Genomic DNA, 21,756 nt, shown 5'->3' with positions numbered 1-21,756 from the left:
GAGGTTTGGTTCTCCCAATCCCCCACTGTCCTGTTCTGGATGCTTCCCTCCCCTTCAGAGGCTCAGTGCTTTCTCTATACAGTGCTGTGGCAACCAGGGATCCACATATGGCCATTTTTCTTTCTTGAAACCAACTGATCTGAGTCAGTGAGCCTTGCTTCGCTTCTGGAGAGAGACTTTAATTTATTCTCATTTATAAAGACAAACCAATGGGACCTGCAGCAGAATGTGTGCCCTCTTTCGTTTGGCTGCTAGAGGGAGCTTTAACACTGCTGTATAAAACTGACGTGTGCCGTTTTACCACAAAGTAGGGCAGAGCGAGTTTTGCGGAGGCATTTTCACACCATTTTGTACTGAGCTAAGACAAATTTTCTGCGGGCTCTATACACTTGCTTCTTCAAAAGGCTTTGCCCCTTGTGTTTTTCTTTAATGGAGGACTTCTGCACAACACATTCTTTCCATAGTTTTTTTTAAAAATTATTATTTACTTGAGAGTGCTGCTTGCTCAACTAAGGCACAGTGCATTAAAAGGGAGCTCACGTAAATAAATGTGATGCACACTTCTCATTCATTCGGCCAGGTAAGAAGAGTAGGATGTGTGATGTAGAAGCTTCAATTTGCCATACTAAAAATAGAGTATGTAGTCTGCCTTCTATTGCAATCAGCAGCAACACTTCGATCAAAGGTAGACTTTCCATTTTTCCACTCCTGTGTGCATAACAGGGTGTTGGGGAATAATTACACTGGTCAACAACAAATTTGTTGTCTGCGTTTTTTTCAGTTGATTTAGGACGAATCTGATGCGCTGAATCCAAAAATCACATTGGTTTTGCTCAATCAGGTCAAGTTTTTGAGCTATGGCCACATGTCGCTTTTTTACGTTTTTGTTCACATGTACGCTTGTGTGGAGCATTTTAGAAGAAGTGGGTGGGGGTAAAATGCCATGTCGAATAATTGTTTTGTTTGGAAATGATTATTTTAATGACAAGGAGTATTCAGGTCCGATAGTTCTGGGTGATTATGTTGAAAAGGGATCAGTTTGAAGTCATAAAACCTCTGTTTTTTCTCAGAAGAGAAGGACTTGGTGTACTGTGCAGATATTGCGCAGTTTCTGCTCAAGCTTGGAGTGCCACAGTACGAACCCAAAGATTGGAGGCTGTTCATTGACAGCAGCAAGTGATCACTGAAATGTGTTCTGCTACACAATGGCAACCAGTTTGCCTCTATACCCCTGGCTCACTCGAGTACACTGAAGGAGAAGTATGAAGCGGTGAAGTATGTGCTGGAGAAAATTGGTTATGATCAGCATAAGTGGTTTATTTGTGTTGACCTGAAGATGGTGAACTTTTTGTTGGGACAACAGTCTGGCTTCACCAAGTACCCATGTTTTCTGTGCATGTGGGATAGTAGGGACTGTGCTCAGCATTACACGAAGAAGGACTGGCCTGTGCAGGAGGAATTGGTGCCTTGCAAAGAAAGGAACGTCATCAACGACCCTCTGGTGAACAGAGGCAGAATACTCTTCCCACCGCTGCACATCAAGCTCGGCTTAATCAAGCAGTTCACCAAGGCTCTGGACAAGGATGGTGACTGCTTCACTTACTTGTGCCAGGCTTTTCCAGGATTGACCATGGAGAAGTTGAAAGCTGGCATCTTTGATGGTCCTCAGATCTGTCAGCTCATCAGAGATCCAGAGTTCGGAAACTCAATGAACGAAGTGGAACTGGAAGCGTGGAAGGCATTTGTTCTGGTAGTGAAGAACTTTCTTGGCAACAATAAGGCCAGAAACTACGCAGAACTTGTCAACAACATGCTGACTGCTTTCAGAAACCTGGGCTGCAACATGAGCATCAAGATGCACTACCTATTTTCACATATGGACCGGTTTCCTGAGAACCTGGGTTCAATGAGTGACGAGCAGGGGGAGAGATTCCATCAGGACATGAAAGAGATGGAGACCAAGTATCAGGGTCGCTGGGATGCAGTCATGATGGCTGACTACTGTTGGACTCTGAAGAGAGACCTCCCTGCCGCTGAGCATTCCTGGAGTTCCAAGAAATGGAAGTTCAAGCCCTGAAGTTTGAAAAATGGTGAAGCAACATGCAATTTACGTGTACTTACCTTTATCAATGCCCACCATTCAGTTTACAGTAAACCTGACCTGATGGAGAGAAACGGATGCCATTTCCTGATTCAGCAGTGCAAAAATACCCTAAATCAGTTGTAGAAATCTAGACAACATTCAAAAAGTAAAAAATTGTTGCCCAGTGTTATTTTAGCAATCCAATATTAACTGGACCTATGCTTAAAGCCTACTGAAGTTCCCTCACCAGAGGAATAATGTAGTGTGAGAGAGAGAGACAGGCTCTAGTTTCTTCACATAAAGATGCACATGCTGTAAAAGGGGAGTAGTGGTGTTAGGTGCGGGGAAACTGATGACATGGATAACTCTTCCTGGCACCCACCCACTCACTCACCTGTCTCTTGTTGCTTTTCTAGGTTCTTCGCCTTGTGTTCCACCGTCTGCTCGCTGTCATCCTCATGCAGCCAGAGAGAGGTGCTTCCAGTGGCTCATCAGCCACTATTCCATCTCAGGCTCTTGGCGCTAGGAACCTAGCCATCGGATTCATCAGGTGAAGCTCAAAGTGGCTGTTGCTTGGTGTTTGTGCTTGTGCATCTAAGCAGGACAGCATTAAACCATCCTTAACTGTCAACTCTTTGTGGGTGGCTTTAGCATTCTGTAGTTCAGGTTCGCGGTCTGAATGCTTGAGATAGCCTTAAGAAGTGAACAGATTTAGCCATATGCAGCCTTTATGCACTTATTAACTCCCCAGAGCTGTGAGGACCGGAAATGTAAAAATAAGAATTGCTGTTGTTTCATATATTATGATCTGGGAACAGCATGTTGCTGCATTACTAAAGCTAAGCAGGTATATGGAACTAGTTGGCAATCTGGATGGGGGACTACTGGGTGCCTTGTATATTGGGGGTGTATTTTTAAGTAGAATATAAATATGTAAAATAATGTTACATGGAACCTGCTACAATCACATGGATGCTCACTGAACTGATCTCTTGTCCGGAAGAAATTCCTACTTGCCACAGGTGACCAGACAAGTGGCCTTTTACAAGCCTGCTACTAGGGGGCAGATACAAGTATAGATATCTGCTCCTCCATGATGCTCAATATCTTTTGCCCTACCAACTTCATAGTGAGAGAACCTTGTATTTGCTGCCCTTACTTTTGGAGGAAGGGCAGGATAGAAATACCATAAATGTACAAACAGGGGCACATAATTTCATGGGGTTTCCTTCTCTTAAGGCAGATAAAGCGCCAAAGCTCAAGGTCAGGACTTCATGACCCACGATCTCCATGGGATGGGAAGATCTGGGTAGCCCATCACAGTAGACAGTATTGAGCTAGATGGATCAGTGGTGTATCTTGGCCAGGTGCCCAGAGCTTCTTGCCATGTCGTGTCTGACTCTTCCATTTTTGTGCAGCTCTCTGATCGAGGAACTGAAAGAAGTTGCCTACCCTGTGCTGCGAATCTTACTGCAGCATATTTGTGTCAAGGTAGGTTATAATCTTTACTCTCCTGTCCAGCTGCATAGCATGTCTCACTTCTGAAAAAAGGAGGCATCGTTTTCTTAAAGACAGCTGTGTAGTGGCAGCAGCTGGTGACCAAGCTGCTTTCATGGACTGGCCTCCTGAGAACTTTATTTGGACTGGATTCAGTCCAAGGTTTGCCTGTTTCCTCTCCCCAACTTTAGAATGACCATCTTGTTGGTGCTGTTTTTAGCAACATATAGAGGACCATGTGGTTTTTTGTAATGTTGGAGCTAAATGTTTTTAAAACCAAACCAGCCAGGAATCAGATCTTGAAGTAATCCGTTAAGGACATTTACAGTAACTGAATTTCATAATTTGTTTCAGCAGGCCTTTATGATGCAACGCAACTCTATGCTGTCATTCAATACATCACACTGCATTCCTTGGGATTCCCCCGGCCTCTGTATCTGGCAGCCTAAGGCCAGTCCCTTGCTTTAATTGGTTGTCAAGCCAGGGATCTCACTTGCACTGGGTCTCGTCCAAGGGCTATCTGTTGCCAATCTCTCTACCCTGCTCCAGAAGTTGCAGCAATTATGATGGATCACCTGACTTCACTTAGCCTTGACAATTTCCTTTATTCCATTTGTTCCAGGTTCCTGATAAGTCTGAATACCGAACATACGCAGCATTGGCTGTGACGCAACTGCTGCACAAATTCCCTTGTGCGGAGCACGCTGACTTCGTAGCTTGGCTGTATAAATTTTCACTCAATGACAAGGTGAGGGCAGTGGTGGTTTGCATGCTGGCCCTTTAGGAGAGCCAGCAACATCCCTGACATGCTGCGAGCAATAAACTGAACACCCAGCTAGCCTGTGACTAGTGGTGCCCTGCTTTCTAAGCTACATGGCATCTTGGGGTTCTTCTTCCAACAGGCCTCCTACAGAGTATTTGCTCTTGATGTGGCCTTGGCCCTGTTGGACCTTCCAGAGCGGGAGCAGGACATCACCTTGTCTGAGGAGCAGCAGGCATTTCTGAAACACAAATTCCTAATGCAGACCATGGTCCTCGGGCGGTGCGTGGACAAAGCCCCAACTGTCCGCAGCAAAGCACTTTCAAGCTTTGCTCAGTGTCTCGAAGCGAATTCCACACTAAACAGAGAGAACATCCAGGAGCTGATGCAGGGCAGTAAGTATGGTGGGGGACGTGAGCGCTGATCATCAACAGGCTTCATGATGTTTCAGACAGAATGTGGGACGTTAGACTAACGGGGTCCAAGATTCAAATCCCTGCTTTGTCCTGAAGTGCACTGATGACCTGGGAGCAGTCAGTATCTCTGAACCTATTCTACTTCACAGGGTTGTTGAGAGGATTGAGAAGTGTGATAACCCCATGTGCACAGCTCTGAGTTCATTGGAAGAAGGGCTGGCAACTAAGAGATTCTTCAATGCAGCAATAGAGAACTGGCACTCTGGGTTTCCTTGTGTTGACTCGCTTCAGTTGATTGTAGAGCTAAGGTCCAGAGCTGGGCATGATCTAGCTCAGAGGCTGCTAGTTGTCAACCCCTCCTCTGCTTTGTGTGAGCTATCCTCAGACAGTGTGTGTGTATATAAAAAGCCTTCTTTGGCTGCCAAATTGCATTTAATCTTCTTCCTTTTACTTGCCCCCACAGCTGCTAGTTCTGCAGTACAGGACTCAAACATGCCTGCAAAGACATTCGTAACCAACACAGAAGGTGAGCCAAGCCACCAGATACTGGTAACCCTTTCAAAATTGCCATGCCTGTTCTTGTAATGTACCAGAGGAACTTGGAATAAATGCTTGAACCTGTTAGGAATGACTCCTGGTGGAGAGAAAGGAGGATAGCTGAAAGACTGCCATGTCTCATACAAGCCTGCCCAGATCTTCAGAAGAGTTCTCTCTGTTTCTATCAATGCCAGAAATCCATTCAGCAGGAATCAAAGAGAGGTCTGTCAGAAACTCTTTGCTCAGGGAACCTTCTCCATTCCCCTTAATACCAACAAGCAGCTCGCTTGATCAACTGGTTTGTTTATAGCCAGTGTTCAACTGTGTTGAATTTATTGATGTCTTGTTGTACCCACTCTGTTCTCACATTGTCTTTGGTGATTTTGGAGTTTACTTTTAATGCTGTTAGCAGCCCATTGGGTAGAAAGGCAGGACACAAATTAAACAAACAAAGAAACCTAACTCTTAATTATGGGAATTTGCCTTGGTTAAGGCTATAATCCTAAGGCTACAATCTCACCAATTGGTCACCTTTGGAGTTGACATCCCAGACAGGTGGGTGAGATGTTTAGTAAGACCCTTCTTTTTGTCCCTAATCACTTGCCCACCAGCTGTCTAAGACACATGAGTCCTGCTGGATCAGACCTGAGGCCCGGCTAGTCCAGTATCCTGTTCTCCCAGTTGCTAATCAGATGCCCATGGGGGACCCTATGAGCAGGGCACGAGCATGACAGCACCTGCTCCCACTCTGCCCAGTAACTGGAATCCAGAGGTATATTGCCTCTGATACAGGATGAATGTACCATGGAGTTATTTGGAAAAAAAGTAGCAGACAAGGCAATGAATGATAATCCACATCTTTATTATTTTCTCCTTCCAAGCTGTCTTCCTTGAATTGCTGGGTCATTATGACATCACAGCGTCAGAGTGACATCACAAATCTTTCTGGGTAGTCTGATCTCTGGGCAACTCTTTGGTTATGGGTAAATGGATCCTGATACACTTAGGTGTAGTTTCTGTTCAGTAACCATTATTATTGTTGTTATTATTATTAAAGCTTCCTCCAGCCATTGTCTGAAGACTTTCCCAACATTCAAAACTTTAGAGGTGACCGAAGAGCGCAACACTACTGAGTGTGATGGTATGCTAGACCCATTCTTGGGTTTTCCTTTTTAAAATTCACTCGTTTTTTCCTACTTGATCATCTTCAATATATTCAGGGTTGTTGTTTTTTAATTAAGAAAATAGTTACCTGTAAAGAATATTGTCGGCTTTATTTATAGAAGAAGATTTCATACATTATATCATGGTTACTTGTGGGGCAGATCTATGTAGAAATTGTGTGCAGCCCACATGGCAATTGTATGTGTGAATGAAGAGCCTTGGGAATTGCAGTCCTATGAAAAAGGTGGGAATTGTAGACCCTTTATTAAAATCATTCACCCACGCTGGTTGGATGATGGGACACTTAAGCTGCAATCCTGCCCCCCCTCTTATTTTGGAGTGAGCCCCATTGAACTCAGTGGTACATAATTCTGTGTAGGCCTAGGATTGTGCTGATTAGCAGCTGAGCAAGGAAGAGATGAGAGAGAATCCTGACTGCTTGATTTTCGACTTTATGTGTGTGTGGTATGCGAGTTGTTGTAATGTTTGGTTATCTTTGAGAGGAGAGAGAGCTGAATGCCCATAGTGCTTCTTTTATCTCTCTTTATGCATATTGCCTTGGGCACTTCTGAGTTGAAAAGGTGGTTTGACAGTATGTGTGTGAGGATAGCTAGCTAGCGCATTCCTGTATGAACTGGGAAGGTTCAGGTCTCTCCCCTTAGCCACAGATTTATTAAATGGCCTCGGGCAGGTCAGTATCTCTGTCCTGACCCTATTGGCTCCATGCTCCTCTTTTTACTATGGCAGTGATGATACTGGCCTACTTTTATGGCACAGTGGAGCATCCTGAAGATAGAACTCAGTTCTCGGCCAATAGGAAGCCAAGGTGGTGTGGTGGTGGGAAACTTTGAAGTCCCCCCCCCCAAAAAAAGAAGCTTGTAAAGGGCAGTTGAAGGAGATTTTCAGAAGAGAAGACTAAAGGAAGATAGCTGAGAGAGAGGAGACAGGCCCACCTGCATAGAACGGTTCATGTGCTAGTCTGATGTGCATAGCAGTATGGCAAAGAACATAAGAGACACCCCGCTGGGTCAGAATAAAGGCCCATCTTAATCTACCGTCTTGTTTTTCCAAAGACTCTGCACTGAAATCCTCTAGGAGCCCCAATTCACATGGACAGAAGGCAATAGCCCTTTCCCACTGTTACTCCCTGAGTGCAACAGCATTCCACCCACTTGTGGGTCCCAGCAACTGGTGTAAATGCCTTTGACCCATATTTTCTACCTTTGTGAAGCTGCTTCTGGGGAAAGCCCCGCTACTTGATCCAGGAAGCAGTTGCACACAGAGCCCTGCAATTGGTTGTTGTTGGGAGGTTTTTTTTTGGGGGGGGGGAGTATTTTAAACAGTTTTTTTACACATCTCACCCTGTAGGGTGGCACTGTCAGGAGCAAGCCTTTTGCTCATTTTCTGACCCAGCCTATCCACAGGTGGGGGCCCACCCTGAGAAACAGGAGTAATGTTTCTGTGTGGTGTCAATTCGACCCCCTTTCAATTCTCATTGGATAACACCTTTGCAACTGTTGTGGGATTACTGAGACAATGTATGTGAAGCCCTCTTGAGTACTGGAAGCACTCTATAAGAATGCTAAATCCATGCAATGTTCTGCTGAGCATACGATATTTCCGAAACCTCTTCTCCTCCGCCACCATATTTGTTATTATTTGCTGTGTTTATTATTCACTTACAGTTTCAAAGCGACTTACAATTTAAAAAGCATACTGTGTGTGCAATTTAAAATACATCAAAAAGTTAAGAGCTTCATTCTCTACTCTCCCACCCCATTGCAACAGGAAAAGAGATCATGGTCATGCTGAGGCTAAGAGCTGCGGATGACAATCCAAGCGTTAGGAAATCCGCCCTCCAGGTATGTTCCTGTCTTCTTTTTGTGCTCCCAGTACCAACAGACATTGCTGTATTCTTTAAAAGTAGCCAGTTTTGCAATGAATCATAAAGGAACACATGGAAAATTGCACAGTACCCAGAAGCGACGTTCTCAGTATAATGGCTCCCTCTAATAGCTAGCTCAGTCAGCGAGTGCCAAAAGGATTGTAACCAAAATGAGGCCGCTAAGAAACAAGTGGAGAGGTACTGGGGTGTTTGTGGTTTTTGCAGAAATAATAAATTTTAAAAAGTTTTAAATTACACTTCCCCCTTCAGAGAGGTAATCTCCCTCCCTTAAAACAACAACAACCCACACAGCATCCATCTTTAGCAGCCACAGAATGCAGATTGTTAGAGGTGGGAAACACTCAGGGGTGGGGAATGGAGTATCATGGATGAAGGCATAGCTAATTGGAACACCGAGCAGGGACGCTCAACACTAATGTAATATTGCAGGTCTCACTTGTCTCCATAACTGAGATCAAGGTATTTCTGGTGGTTTCAAGAGTTGGCCCACTTAGCACAGTGCATTCAACCCTGACAGGTATAAGGTTCTCCAGGGTCTTTTTTAGCTATGCGCTCTGATCGCTCTTAACTGGAGGTACCAGGGATTTTAGCTCCCACTGCATGTGTGTGCATTTTTTTTTTTTTAAGCTAGAGGCATAGTGAGCTATTTTATACCAGACCAGAAATGTTTCCTCTCACCGGCAACAGCTCTCCAGAGTTTTGGGCAGATGCCATTCCCATCACCTGTCATCTGATCCTTAAAAAACAAAAGAAACCCAAAATCTGTCAATGCTGGGGACTGAACTTGGGACCTTCTCCATGGGATCAGATGCTCTACCACTTAGTTCTGGTCCTTCTCTCCATTCGGCCACCATCTTCATCCTCCCTTAATTCGGAATTGGAAGCATACATAACCCGCACCAAAGTCACTGCGAGAGGGAGGGCTATACTTCTAAATAAATCAAATTATCTTAGATTGGTATTGATAATGGCTGGGAGAAGATTCCCGTCCCTGACAGCGACAGCGAATGATGAATGACTTGAGAAATGTGACCTTAACTTGGCCAAATACTTGATCTCCTGCTGAGAGATTTATTACTGTGTAATGAAATACGTAAGCTTGAATAAATCACTTTTTAACATTTAAACCCTCATGTTTAGAATATTTATAGTGGCATAATGAATCTGTGTGGGAAGGTAATGAATTGGCACACATTTGAATGCGGAACTGCACAGACGTCAGTTGTGCTGAATATTGTAGGTTTCCGTAGCTGGGATAATTGGCTTGTTCCAGGCTCCCCCGAGGGTGGCCACCATCGGGGGACCAAAGACTGCTAGCATGATGGCTTTGGAATCTGGGTCTCAAATTTGGCAAGACAGCCTGTCCCAAATTTCCAGATCAAAGCTCTGGGATGATTCTGACATCCCTCAGTGTGTGTCTGTCACTTAAGGCAAGGACTGGGGCCGGGTCTTTTCCCTTCCTGACAAACTTTTGGCAGCAGTGGGTGGGGCCAAAGGTGGAAATAGGCGGGGCAACAAATGTTAGCATTCTTTTTTGTATAGTGAGCTAGTTTCTACTCAAATTCACATACCCCTCTCTATCCTCCAGGCAAGTAAGAAGCATTCTCACAGTTCAGAGATACATTCCAACCAGGCAAAGATGCTCAATGAGGTTGCAAAGCAAGGCTGGTGCGAGGTGTGGCCTGGGAAGAGACCCAGCGGCTGGATAGAGAGATCTGGAGGGCCACATCTGGCCTCCAGGCCTGAAGTTCCCCCATCTCTGACAGATGTGTATTTGTCCCATCCCTAGGTGTTGATGAGCATCTTGAAGCACCATGTGATTTCCTGCACCTTGGAAGACTTGGGCACGCTCCAGGATCGATGTCGTGATGCTGCCGTCTCTGTGAGGAAGCAAGCCCTGCAGTGTATCACAGACCTGTTACTGGTGAGAGAAGTTGCTGGCTTTGCTCTTGGATGAGGCTGTGTATGAGAACTACAAAAAAAAAGCCTATCACAACAACTTCAGAATGTAGCACCCGAGCAATACAAATTCTCCACTAATGAAAGATGAGTACAGTGGTACCTTGGGTTAAGAACTTAATTCGTTCTGGAGGTCCGTTCTTAAGCTGAAACTGTTCTTAATATGAGGTACCACTTTAGCTAATGGGGCCTCCCGCTGCCGCCGCGCCGCTGCCAAGCGATTTCTGTTCTCATCCTGAAGCAAAGTTCTTAACCCGAGGTACTATTTCTGGGTTACCGGAGTCTGTAACCTGAAGCGTCTGTAACCTGAGGTACCACTGTAATTGAGACTTTGGTGATACTTTGTTTATTGATTCTGTGCATGGCCATCACTATCACCCCCCAGCCACTATTTTACACCAAATGTTAATGGGTGGACCTTGGAGGTCTAGTGTAAAAACAGAATAGACCCTACAAGTTCTTTCAAAGAAGAGATCCTTCACTGTGGCAGCTCCTATTCTCTGGTCCCCCTTGTCCATTGCTATTAGGTAGATGCCTTCACTGTATCGTTTTCAACACCCACTAAAGACTTGTGTGTCTGGGCAGACTTGCTTAAACAAAACAAGTTTAATATGTGTTTGAATTTTATTATGTATGTATTTACATATGAGTTTGCTTATATTTTAATGTTAGCTTCTTTTTAACATTTGGTTTTGTCAAATTTTTAAATGAATATTTTATGCACAGTGCTTAGCGCATATGGATTTTTAAACAGGAGATAAATGTCAGTCTAGTCCCTGGTTTAAAGCATATTTCTGTATATCCTTATATCAAAGAGGAAGGACCCAAACGGAAAGCTTTCAAGCTGCCCTATCCCATTTTATTTTGCTCTAATGGCAGGACAGCCCATGTTTAGGTAAAAATTCAAGGCTGCTCATCCTTGTACCATTTCAGGCAACCTGTGATTAGCTGAAGAGTGTTGTGATCGTTTGCCTCCTTCTGATGCCTCATTATCTGAAATGTCTGTCTTAATGTGATCAGTTGATCTCTGTCGGTCTCCTTTCAGTCTCAGCCAGACAATGTTCTGATACAGAAGGCCTGGCTGACGGGTGTCGTCCCCATCGTCATGGACTGTGAGGACTCGGTAAAAGGAAAAGCCTTGGAGTTCCTGGACCGGCTCTTGCTGCAGCCTATCAAGCACTGCAATAAGTTCTCCCGTGAGGACAGAGGCCAAGTGTTGGCCTGGGACCTCCTTATGCACTTCACAAAAGAGAGTCAAGAACTGAGGTATAGTCCGTAGCACCTGAGCACATGCAGAGCTATCCCTGTGTGGAGCATCACCTATAATCTTAACGCTTATGTTGTCATGCATTTTTAACTTTTGGCACTATATGAATATAACTGCTTTGCCTTTGATCAGATGCTCTGCAACTGAGCCACGGCTGCTCACGGCTGGTCTTATTGTTAGGAATTTTCTTCTAATGTTAAGCCAAGAGTTGCTTCCTTGCAAGTTCCACCTGTTAGCTCCAGTCCTTTCCCTGCAGAGCAACAGAGAACAAGCATGACAGATGTACAGGTATTGGAAGATAACGGATATGTGTCCCCTTAAGAACATGAGAAGAGCCTGCTAGATCAGGCCAATGATCAGTCTAGTCCAGCATCCTGTTCTCACAGTTGCCAGCCAGATGCCTGTAGGAAACCCACAACCACGACCCGATCATGAGAGCATTTTCCCCTCCTGCGCTTTCCATAAACTGGTATTCAGAAGCATAGTTTCCCCGACAGTGAACATATATAGCCATCATGATTAGTAGCCATCAAAAGTATTATCATGAATCAATTTGTCTAGTCTTCTTTGAAGATCTGGAGCTTGTGTGGTTGCAGGAATCATTTTCCCATAGTCCGAAACTCCAAGCTTCCTGAACTCACACTGAGAAGCAGAAGAGATGAACAAGCTGCTTCCATCTGAGAAAGGGTCATTTCTAGTTGGCTGCCAAGGCCAGTCAAAATTTGTGGAACCCTGATAAGAAGCTCTTGGGATCTGGGTCTGTGGAGGTGTTTGTATAGGGAACCTCTGGGCCGCTAGTTGCCTGTTGCTTAATGTAGCCCTTTTGAGTACAGAGATTGTGGAATGCTAATCGGAAGCATGCAAATGAGAAAGGCAACTATCATTCATTAAGAAAGAGGCATTTGTCTTCATTCTGGAGTGCAATATGCTGCTTGTCTGACTAAGCTTTGATTCCATCTTTTGTAAGAGACCTCAAAAGGGATGAGGAGATGCTTTTAGAATGGCAAGAATACGCGTGCTGATTAAAAGCAGCGTATGTTTTATTAGTCAATAGCGTGTAACAGTTACTGAAATAGAACACCCGCTCGTGGGTCGTGCCGTGGTGGAATTTGTGATACTGTCACGAGTCCCAATTTTGGGCCTTGCGTGGTATAATTGGCATTTCTATATTGCTTGCTGCGTTTTCAAAAGCACCTCTATACCTCTCTTCCCCTTTCCCTCTTTAGAACTGGGGGAAACATAAGTCAATTACTAATTTTTAAAATTCATTTGGGCCACAACGGGGGAGCATTTCGCACAGAGAAGTAAGATGTTTGGTGGCCAGAAATGATGCAGGTCCAACCTGCTCTTAGTCACAAATATGTTTCATATTTGAGGTGGGGTGGGATAGAAAGCTGTCTGCAGGTTTGCTGTTCTGAATTTAATGTTTTTGAATATTCTTAATTTTCCATCTGCTTTGGTAAAGGTTTCCAGGAATCTAAAACATATGCAAGTTATTGCTGCCATGGTAGTACCAGGCGAGCAGAATGCCTGTGTTCAGACATAATGATAAATGATGACTTGTTGTTATGGGAATGTGTCTTGGGTGCTCACATGATGTCTCGCCCCCTTCCTCCGGTACAGCGATGAGGAGCATAGAAACTTTGCTTCCATTTTCAGTTAGCCACAGTTTTGTGTTACCTGGTTTAAACAGGCCACCTTTGTAAACCAAAGTTTGAGGTTGGCTTAACCATTGTTGCCATCCAGGCATAACACCAAGCTATGGTTAGTTAAATGTTCCAAGCAAGTTGGGTGATTGTGTCAGAGAAGGAGAGCAGAGAACGCATGAGGCTTGTGCATAATGTTGTTGTTATATTTATACCCCACCCATCTGGGTATTATACAGCATGTATAAAAAATTGTAAAACATCAGTCATTTAAAAAATCCCAGTACAGGGCTGCCTTCAGATGTCTTCAGTCAGATAGTTATTTATTTCCTTGACATCTGATGGGAAGGCATTCCACAGGGCGGGTGCCACTACCGAAAAGACCCTCTGCCTGGTCCCTGTGACTTCACTTCTTGCAATGAGTGAACTATGGCTTAAGACTGCCTCTAGACTATTGTGGTATAGCAGATGGAATTTGGAGGAACATGGGTTCCAATTCTTGCTGTCTGTAAAGCTAGCCAGCATTTCTCAACCTAGTCTACATCACAAGGTGGCTGTGAGGATGACATGCGACAGCCCAGTTTAAGGCAGTTCATCGGAAGATGGGCATTTTTTTGCTACCACTAAGCACCCTTTGTTTCTGTCCTGTCTTTCAGCCGCTACTTGACCAGAGCTTTCCATATATGGTCGAAGCAGGGGAAATTCTCCTCCGTGTTTGTTAGCAGCGTCATCTCCCATACCGAAACCGAGCGTGCTGCTCCTGCTTGGATGCTGCTGGCAAAGGTCTCCGGCTCTTCACCCAAGCTAGATTACACCAAGATAATTAAAGCCTGGGACAGTATCAGCAGGCAAGTGTGACTTGGCCCAGGTGGGAGGCAGCCCTGTGTGTCATTCAGAGGAGAAGGATTTTTGTCTTACTCCATCAGGGCTGTTTGCAACTTGAACATTCTGGTTCTTTCAGGGAGCCTGGTGCTGGCTGGCAGACCATGGTGCACATCCTATGTGTGATTGGGAACACTGCAAAGCACCTGCCCAGCAGCATCCAAAGCAGACTGATGGGTGAGTGTCCATTTGAAAAGCCAACTTTACCCATCTTCTGAGTGTTTTCGTGTTGTCCTAGAGCTCTCTACCTGTCACCTGAACTAACCGTCGGGTCTGTCTGCCTCTCTCACCAGCTCATGTTAAGCTACTTGATGTTCTTCTTTCCCCCCACAGATGATATCAAATGTTGGCTGCAGGACTCCCAGTGTCCTCTGGAGGCGATTAGCCCAGCCATAGAGACTCTGCAGAAGCTCTGCACTGCCTCCTCAGATGCCCCAAAGGAGACCCAGGTGAGGCTCCGAAATCTGCCTTCTAAGCACTGAACGTCCCACTGGTTACCCTTCTTGAAACTGTCCTTGAGCTATGCTTGCTTCCCCATGCTTAGTAACACACGAGAGAAGCAGTGGCGAGTCCTACTGAGAAGGAGGGATTCTTCTGAAGCTTGTTTGGGATTTCTCAGCAGTGCAATCAGTTGTAGCCAATCAGCTTCTCTGAAGGACTGCTTTCTCGACACCACAAGTTGCCCCTTTTGATATTAGCAGCTGCCAGGATTTAGTCGGAGCGGGCCTGCTTTGCTTCAATTCCTGGCACTGCCAAGTTAAAAAGATTTGCTAGCAGGTGCTGTGGGGGCCACCTGCCCGAGACCCTGCAGAGATGCTGCCACTCAAGCTTGGGCTGGGTCGATGGGAGCATAGAAGTTGATTTTAATAGTCCAGTTTTGAGACTGCTAGCCATCTTTTCCTGGTTTGGAAGAAAGGGAAGATTGTGTCTATTATTATTATTATTATTATTATTATTATTATTATTATTATTTCATGTATGCCATCCATCTGACTCGGTTGCCCCAGCTACTCTGGGTGGCTTCCAGCAAGATATAAAAACATCAAGCATTACAAACTTCCCAATACATGGCTGCCTTCAGAGGTCTTCTAAAAGTCTGACCGTTTCTTACCTTCTTGGCATCTGATGCGAGGTCGTTACACAGGGTGGGTGTCACTATCAGGACGCCCCCTGCCTGGTTCCCTGTAACTTCACTTTTCACAATGAGGGAACTGCCGGAAGGCCCTCAGAGCTGGACCTCAGTATCCGGCTGAAAGATGGGGGTGGAGACTTCTCTTCACGTATACAGGACCGCATCAACAGCTCGGAAATGTACTGGGAACCAATGGAGATCCTTTAGGACCAGTGTTATATGCTTCCAGTGGCACCCAGTCACCAGTCTAGCTGCTGTATTCTGGGTTAATTGTAGTTTCCGAGTCACCTTCAAAGGTAGCCCCACATAGAGTGCACATAGACTGCATTGCAGTCATCCAAGCAGGAGATAGCCAGAGCATAATGAAAGGCTTCCACATTTGATTGCTTATGCAGGGGTACTAACTTAAATGTTGTGGGGGCCCAGGTAAGCCCCACCACACCTAATTGATCACATGATGCATTGCACGCACACCCACCCCCCCACCCCGTTTGAATGGGAATGACCATCAACGGGGAGGAGGGCTCAAATATTTTATTGTGAGGGCCGAAGCCCCCACGGCCCCTAGGAGTTGGCTCCTATGCCATGGAGAGAGGAGCTGTGTGGGTGGGTAAAGACCTTGTTCCTATCTGTTTATTATTGCTGGGTGAGGCCTGTTATAAAGCAGTTTCCTGTCACTGCCGAGGAGTGTTGGGTGTTCTCTTGCTTACCAAGGAGCAGTGATGAGGTCTGCCCAGCACCCAGCATTACAAAAAAAAAAGTATACCCTAAAATACCTCTCAGAGCCCTTTGAATCACTCAAGACGTTCCCCAATAACTGCTGGAAGCGTGGGGGGGGGCGTGTTCTTGGCAGAGGAGTTGATGTGGAAAGGTCTCATTGATGCCAGAAAATTCAAAACTGCTTAATGATTCTTTGGCCACTGTGGAAAGTAGAAGGGTCTGTTAAGACAATTTAGCCCGGTCCCTGCAGCTGGGTTTCCAAAATAAACCCGCATTGTTCTCTTCTGGAAGAGGCTTCTCATCAAAGGAAAAACTGCTGACTTTTTAAGAGTGATCAGGGGATTTTCTCAGCCTGGTGGTCTGAGAAACTTACATGTTGGGAGGGAGAGAAGGGGAGAGGGAAAGAAGCAACAGTGGTTCCTTAGTAAAGAATTAAATCAAGGTCTCTCCATGTTTGAACAGGATATGCTGAACAACTTATTTGGGGGTCTTGTAGCCACGTGTGATCATTTCATCTCGAGTATAGTCCTCCAAGAGCGCAGAGCAGAGCAGCTACTACAAGAAGATGCCTTGGTAAGTGAGACCAGACTATTATTATTTATTACCTGCATTTATATGCAATCTTTCTTCCCAAGCACCCAAGGTGGTTTACAGTTTTAAAGTACTAAGGCAAATGTTCTAACATGCAAAATTGGGAGCGGGGAGAAAGGAGCCGACCAACTAGAGCAGGCCCTGGTGTTTCCCTGTACCTGCCTCCCTCACCCTCTTCTCCATCCTCAAAGGGCGGGTGGTATCTGTTGGTTCTTAAATGTTGTGTTTCTAACATCTTCCTTTGTTCAGCAGCACCAACCTACAGCTTAGACAAGGGATGTGACGGAGCTGTAAACTTCACAGTTCACTAGAGCTGTGCTGTACAGTATGTTAACTCTCAGTGTTCTCCTTTTGGTAGGTTAGACATCTCTTTATCTTGGGTGAGGCTGCACAGCTGTGTCCCGCCAAAGTGGAAAAACACATTTTCTTACTGATACAGTCCATCCTGGCTAGTTCTGACACACTGCGCGAAGGTAAGGCCTTCCTCTTCTTTTGGTGTGGCCTTTTAGAGGGTAGCTGCCCAGTTTTGGATGTCCCATTCTAACTTTGGCGTGGTTCTTTCCCTAGCGTCCAGCCCTGGGAGTAGCGAGGACCTTCCACCGTCTCAACCATTGTCCCAGTTCAGAGACTCTGTGTTTCCGTCTGTTGTCAGAGCTCACGCATTCATTACACTAGGTAAGAACTCTCCCTTGCACAAGAACTCCTTAGCATGTGCCACCTCTTCTTGTTATCCTCATCCTTCTCCAGTAAACCTTGGTGATATATCAGGGCCAGCGAGCCTCTTTCAGCTCAAGAGCTGCATAACCTTCTGAGAGCTCCATGCCAGTGTGGATGGGGCCAGAGGGGAAAGTTGATAGGTTTTTCTCCTATGTGCAGTAGGTGTGTGCCCCAGCCAATCCTCCATGCAGGCAAGCAAGGGGCATGATCAGAGTTCAAAAACACATTTCAGCTAGGCAAACACACTCAAGGAGAGTGCAAAGCAAAGCTGGGAAGAGATGCAGTCTGGGGAGAGGGAGCTGCATTTGCCCCCCACCCCTGCCAGGACTGAGGTTTAAAATATCCCCTGCTATAGACTCCTTCTACCCAGAGAAACTAAGCAGCTGAGTTTGGATGTTGGAAATGGTAGGCATTGAGACTTAGTCATACTCTGGGTAGAACCACTGAAATCAAATGGGTTTTAAATGAATCATGGCTAATCTAAGTCCCCTTGATTTCTGTGAGTTTACACTAGAAATGGTTAAGTCTTGATCCAGTTGACTGTCTTTAACGATGGCAGTGTGTTGGTCTAGTGGGACTGCAGGTTGCACACAAGGGTCTCCCTTCGGCCCTTGAGCCACCCTTCCCTCGTTTGTTCATACAGAGGATTATTTCTCTTTCCGATTGCTTCCGCGTCACTTTGCTTGGGCCTGCCGCACAGGCGGAAGAGATCGGTCCAGTGGCTCAAGCCTAATCCTCCTCCTTCCTCCCGGCTTCTTGCTCTTTGATAGGTAAGCTTTGCCTCCAGCACGAGGACCTGGCAAACAAATGCATTCCCGCCTTGGTTCGAGAACTAGAGCTGTCCAAGGACGTGGCTGTCCGCAATAATGTCGTCATCGTGATTTGTGACCTCTGTATCCGCTACACCAACAAGGTAGACAGGTACATCCCCGATGTCGCCATATGCTTGAAGGATCCAGAACCTTTGATCCGGAAGCAGACGCTCATTCTCCTTACCAACCTCTTGCAGGTGAGTCAAGCACAGGTTGGCCTTGGGGTCTTCTCTGTTGTGCTGCACTTTGGCTCTGATGTCAAGGGTGGCATGTCACAAGAGGAAGCCCTAAGTTGGCAGCCCTTAAGATGGTGAAGGAGAGCCAGTTTAGTGTAGCAGATGGGTTGACAGGGATATGATTTTCAGTAGACGGGAGCAGGGCTTTGCTCCTTTATGCACCTCATCCCTTGGCAACCAAAACTAGAATAATTTGGGCATCAGACTAAGAACGAGAGAATAGGCGAAAATATACAACCATTGCTCGTTTTACGTAATTATGGGTCATAGAGTTCATTAAACTTGCACATCAAGGATTTGCGGTGGATGTTAGCAGACTTGTATGCATGCTGTGGATTCTGTGGAAAGCCTAGTAGCCTCTGAAGCACGCTCATCCTCTCCCCCTCCCAACTTTTGTTGTTGCATAGGAAGAATTTGTGAAATGGAAAGGATCCCTCTTCTTCAGATTTGTCAGTGTTTTGGTGGACCCATATCAGGAGATCGCAAGGTAACACCATCATTTCTTCCCCCGCCCCGGAGTCAAAAAAGGGATGAAACCTGGTTCTGCTTCCACATTTTGCTTATGTCTGAGTGATGGGGAAAATCTTGGAATTTGTTCCCACTTGGTTATTTATAAGAACAACTCTGAAAAGTAGAAAACATTTTTTAAATAAAAGCTCTGGCGTCTACAGTTCCGCTCAGCAAGCACAGACTTGGGGAGAAACTATTTTACCCTTCCCATCGTTTTATCTTTTCATGATGTCTTTGTTAATCCTTACAAAGCGGGTGTGGATAACACCCATTCAGGTGTTCTTTCCCTCCTCTCCACCAAAAGGAACAAGAACAAAAGGCCTTAACAACCTAATTTTTGGCTGCATTGGCAAAAAAAAAAATATGTTCAGTAGGCACAGCCATTGGGTGGGTGCAGAGATTTAAACTTCATCCCGATGCAATGCAAATTGCCCCCTCTCCAGTCAGTTGATGAGCAGGGATGGACCAGGCCCATTCACATCAGCTGGGAAATGGGGAGCTGTGAGTAGGCGGGTGAGCATGTGTGTGTCTCTTATTTTCATAAAAATGTGTTTGTCTGCTTGTTTTAAAATCTTTACTGTGGGTTTGGGATTGGAAAATCTTTTGGGATTGTCAGTGGCAATTTGACATTTCCCAGATGTATGCTTTCTTAAGATTAATTCTGAAACTCATTCCCAGGCTTTTAAGAAGTTGTCCTAAAATACGGGTCTAACAGGGACAATCTTGTTGCCCTTTGGCTTTCATGCAGCACCTGCAGTTGGTGCCACGTTTTTCCTGTCTCTCCAGCTGGTGGCGGTCTTGTATCATCTTTAATGTGCTTTCTGCACAGCCGTTTATGTCTCTGTGTGTGTCCACTTTCTGTTTCGAGGGTAAAAACGGACACTGCTCATTGGTCACCTGATTAAAGAAATCTGAGTCAATTAATTGTAATCAATTAATTACCTTGCACTGCAGACAAAACACTAGTCCAGGAATCAGAAGAATCCTTTCTTTGTTTTTAGGCTGCACACACAAATACACGCATCATTTTACACACTCATCATCTTAGAAGACACAAAGAGATTGTGCCTCTTCTGAGATGGTGTTTTCCACTCTTTTTTAAAATCAGTATTTGTCCTTAAATGATTTAAAAGATCCGCTGTCTGATCTGTTAAGAGACCTTTTTTCACCTGATTAAAAATATTTAATCTACTTGATCTGGACAATTAAATGTTGTGTCTCTTTCACCTGGAAGCTCTGGGTGAAATTAACTTAGGGATGGGAGACCTATAAGACTCCAACTCCCAGCATCCTTGACCACTGACGATGATAGCTAGGATGGCTGGGAATACCAAAAGCATCTAGAGCAGGCATGTCCAAACTTGGCCCTCCAGCTGTTTCGGGACTACAACTCCCATCATCCCTAGCTAACAGGACCAGTGGTCAGGGATGATGGGAACTGTAGTCCCAAAACAGCAGGAGGGCCAAGTTTGGCCATGCTTGATCTAGAGGGTCACAGGTTCCCTATTCCCTGGGCTAACCCATCTCGACCCTGGGGTTAGGCTGACAGGTACAGATTTTGCCCAAGACCACCTGGACTGAAAAAGGCCTGCCGCACAATTAGGTGTACAGTGTGACCAAATAAGAACCTATCTTTCCTGAGACCAACACTATCCACTTCCATCACAATGGCTCACACCACATGGTGGCTGTCTTCTTGTGCTTTCCAAAAAGACAATCAGGATCCCAAATGTTTTCAGGTTATGTCTTCTTATCAGGTCCGTCATTGACAGAATAGCAAGCTTCGGAAGTCACGGAACTCTTTGTGTAGTCTAATTCTGTGGCTTTCTAAAACTTACTGCATGGTAAAAGTACGTGTTTTTTCAAAAGGTACTGTCCAAACTAGCTTGTATCCTATATTTCCGCAGATTCATAAATAGTATCTTTTTCTTTATTCTTAATTTTTTTATTTTTTAAATGGAAGTGTTTGAGCTTGGCCATTAAAAATGCCTTCAACCAGATAAGGTGAATGTTCTAGACCTCCCAAATCAGAATGTGACATTTCCTAAGCTCACTGTATGCCTTATGCCAGGCATTAATTGTAGCATAAGATGCAATTTGGGCATAGCGGTATGAGCTGCTGCTGATCCATATTGCATCTTCTTTTGAGTCTGAAATCCCTGTCATCATTTAGACCCTTGCAGATATTCTGCATTTAGATAGCCTGCTTATTTGGGGGTTAAATCTGCAGGATTTATTTGAAGAAATTGGTTTAAAATCTATCTCAATATCTTACCCCCTTACTGTTTTTACTGGTGTATTTATAAGACTCCTTGCCCATGAGCTTGAGCATTCTATTTAAAAAATAATAATAACAACACCACACACACACACACACAGCAGATAGCCAGGTGCTTCTGGATTAAGACAAGCACTTTCTCTTGTAGTTTGTCCCCAGCATCCTCGACTTGAAAAGGAGCACAGAAAGTTGCCATATATGAAGTCAGACCATTAGTTCATTAAGCTCAGTATTGTCTATATCGGGGTTTCCCAAACCTGAGCCTCTAGCCACTTTTGGACTACAACTCTCATCATTCCTAGCCAGCAGGACCAGCGGTCAGGGCTAATGGGAATTGTAGTCCAAAAACAGCTGGAGACTCAAGTTTGAGAAGCCCTGGTCTATATTGCCTGGCAGCAGCTTTCTGCAGTTTCAGGCCAGGAGTCTCTCCCGGTTTTGCCTCGAAATGCCATTGGAGATTGAACCTGGAGCCTTCTGTGTGTGAAATAGATGCTCTCCTGGGGCCCTGGTATTCTGGTTCTGAGGGCTGCATTTAGTGGCAGTGGCTAATAGCTGTTGACAGACAGTCCCTCTAAAAAATGATCTTGATGCTTTTTAAAAGCCACCCATGTTAATCACCATCGCCCCCGCCTTGTGGCAATAT

General features: G+C 45.1%; 1 protein-coding gene across 2 annotated transcripts in view; it reads left to right on the top strand.

Annotated features, from left to right (window-relative positions):
* Positions 1 to 21,756, top strand: part of NCAPD3 (non-SMC condensin II complex subunit D3) — a 44,703-nt gene that overhangs the window by 9,554 nt on the left and 13,393 nt on the right. Inside the window, exons 8-24 of one of the 2 annotated variants that reach the window (XM_053367377.1) lie at positions 2,500 to 2,633; positions 3,502 to 3,574; positions 4,203 to 4,328; positions 4,483 to 4,735; positions 5,220 to 5,282; positions 6,351 to 6,434; positions 8,246 to 8,319; positions 10,153 to 10,287; positions 11,368 to 11,588; positions 13,892 to 14,083; positions 14,197 to 14,294; positions 14,451 to 14,566; positions 16,432 to 16,542; positions 16,919 to 17,033; positions 17,128 to 17,235; positions 18,048 to 18,286; positions 18,733 to 18,812. In XM_053367377.1, coding sequence (XP_053223352.1) covers positions 2,500 to 2,633; positions 3,502 to 3,574; positions 4,203 to 4,328; positions 4,483 to 4,735; positions 5,220 to 5,282; positions 6,351 to 6,434; positions 8,246 to 8,319; positions 10,153 to 10,287; positions 11,368 to 11,588; positions 13,892 to 14,083; positions 14,197 to 14,294; positions 14,451 to 14,566; positions 16,432 to 16,542; positions 16,919 to 17,033; positions 17,128 to 17,235; positions 18,048 to 18,286; positions 18,733 to 18,812 — 2,222 coding nt within the window. Of the gene's footprint in view, positions 1 to 2,499; positions 2,634 to 3,501; positions 3,575 to 4,202; positions 4,329 to 4,482; positions 4,736 to 5,219; positions 5,283 to 6,350; positions 6,435 to 8,245; positions 8,320 to 10,152; positions 10,288 to 11,367; positions 11,589 to 13,891; positions 14,088 to 14,196; positions 14,295 to 14,450; positions 14,567 to 16,431; positions 16,543 to 16,918; positions 17,034 to 17,127; positions 17,236 to 18,047; positions 18,287 to 18,732; positions 18,813 to 21,756 lie in introns of both variants that reach the window. The other variant, XM_053367376.1, reaches the window with a different exon arrangement.

Source organism: Podarcis raffonei, chromosome 15, assembly GCF_027172205.1.
Source record: "Podarcis raffonei isolate rPodRaf1 chromosome 15, rPodRaf1.pri, whole genome shotgun sequence".
Classification (NCBI taxonomy): Eukaryota; Metazoa; Chordata; class Lepidosauria; order Squamata; family Lacertidae; genus Podarcis; species Podarcis raffonei.
This window is presented reverse-complemented; position numbering and strand designations above follow the sequence as displayed.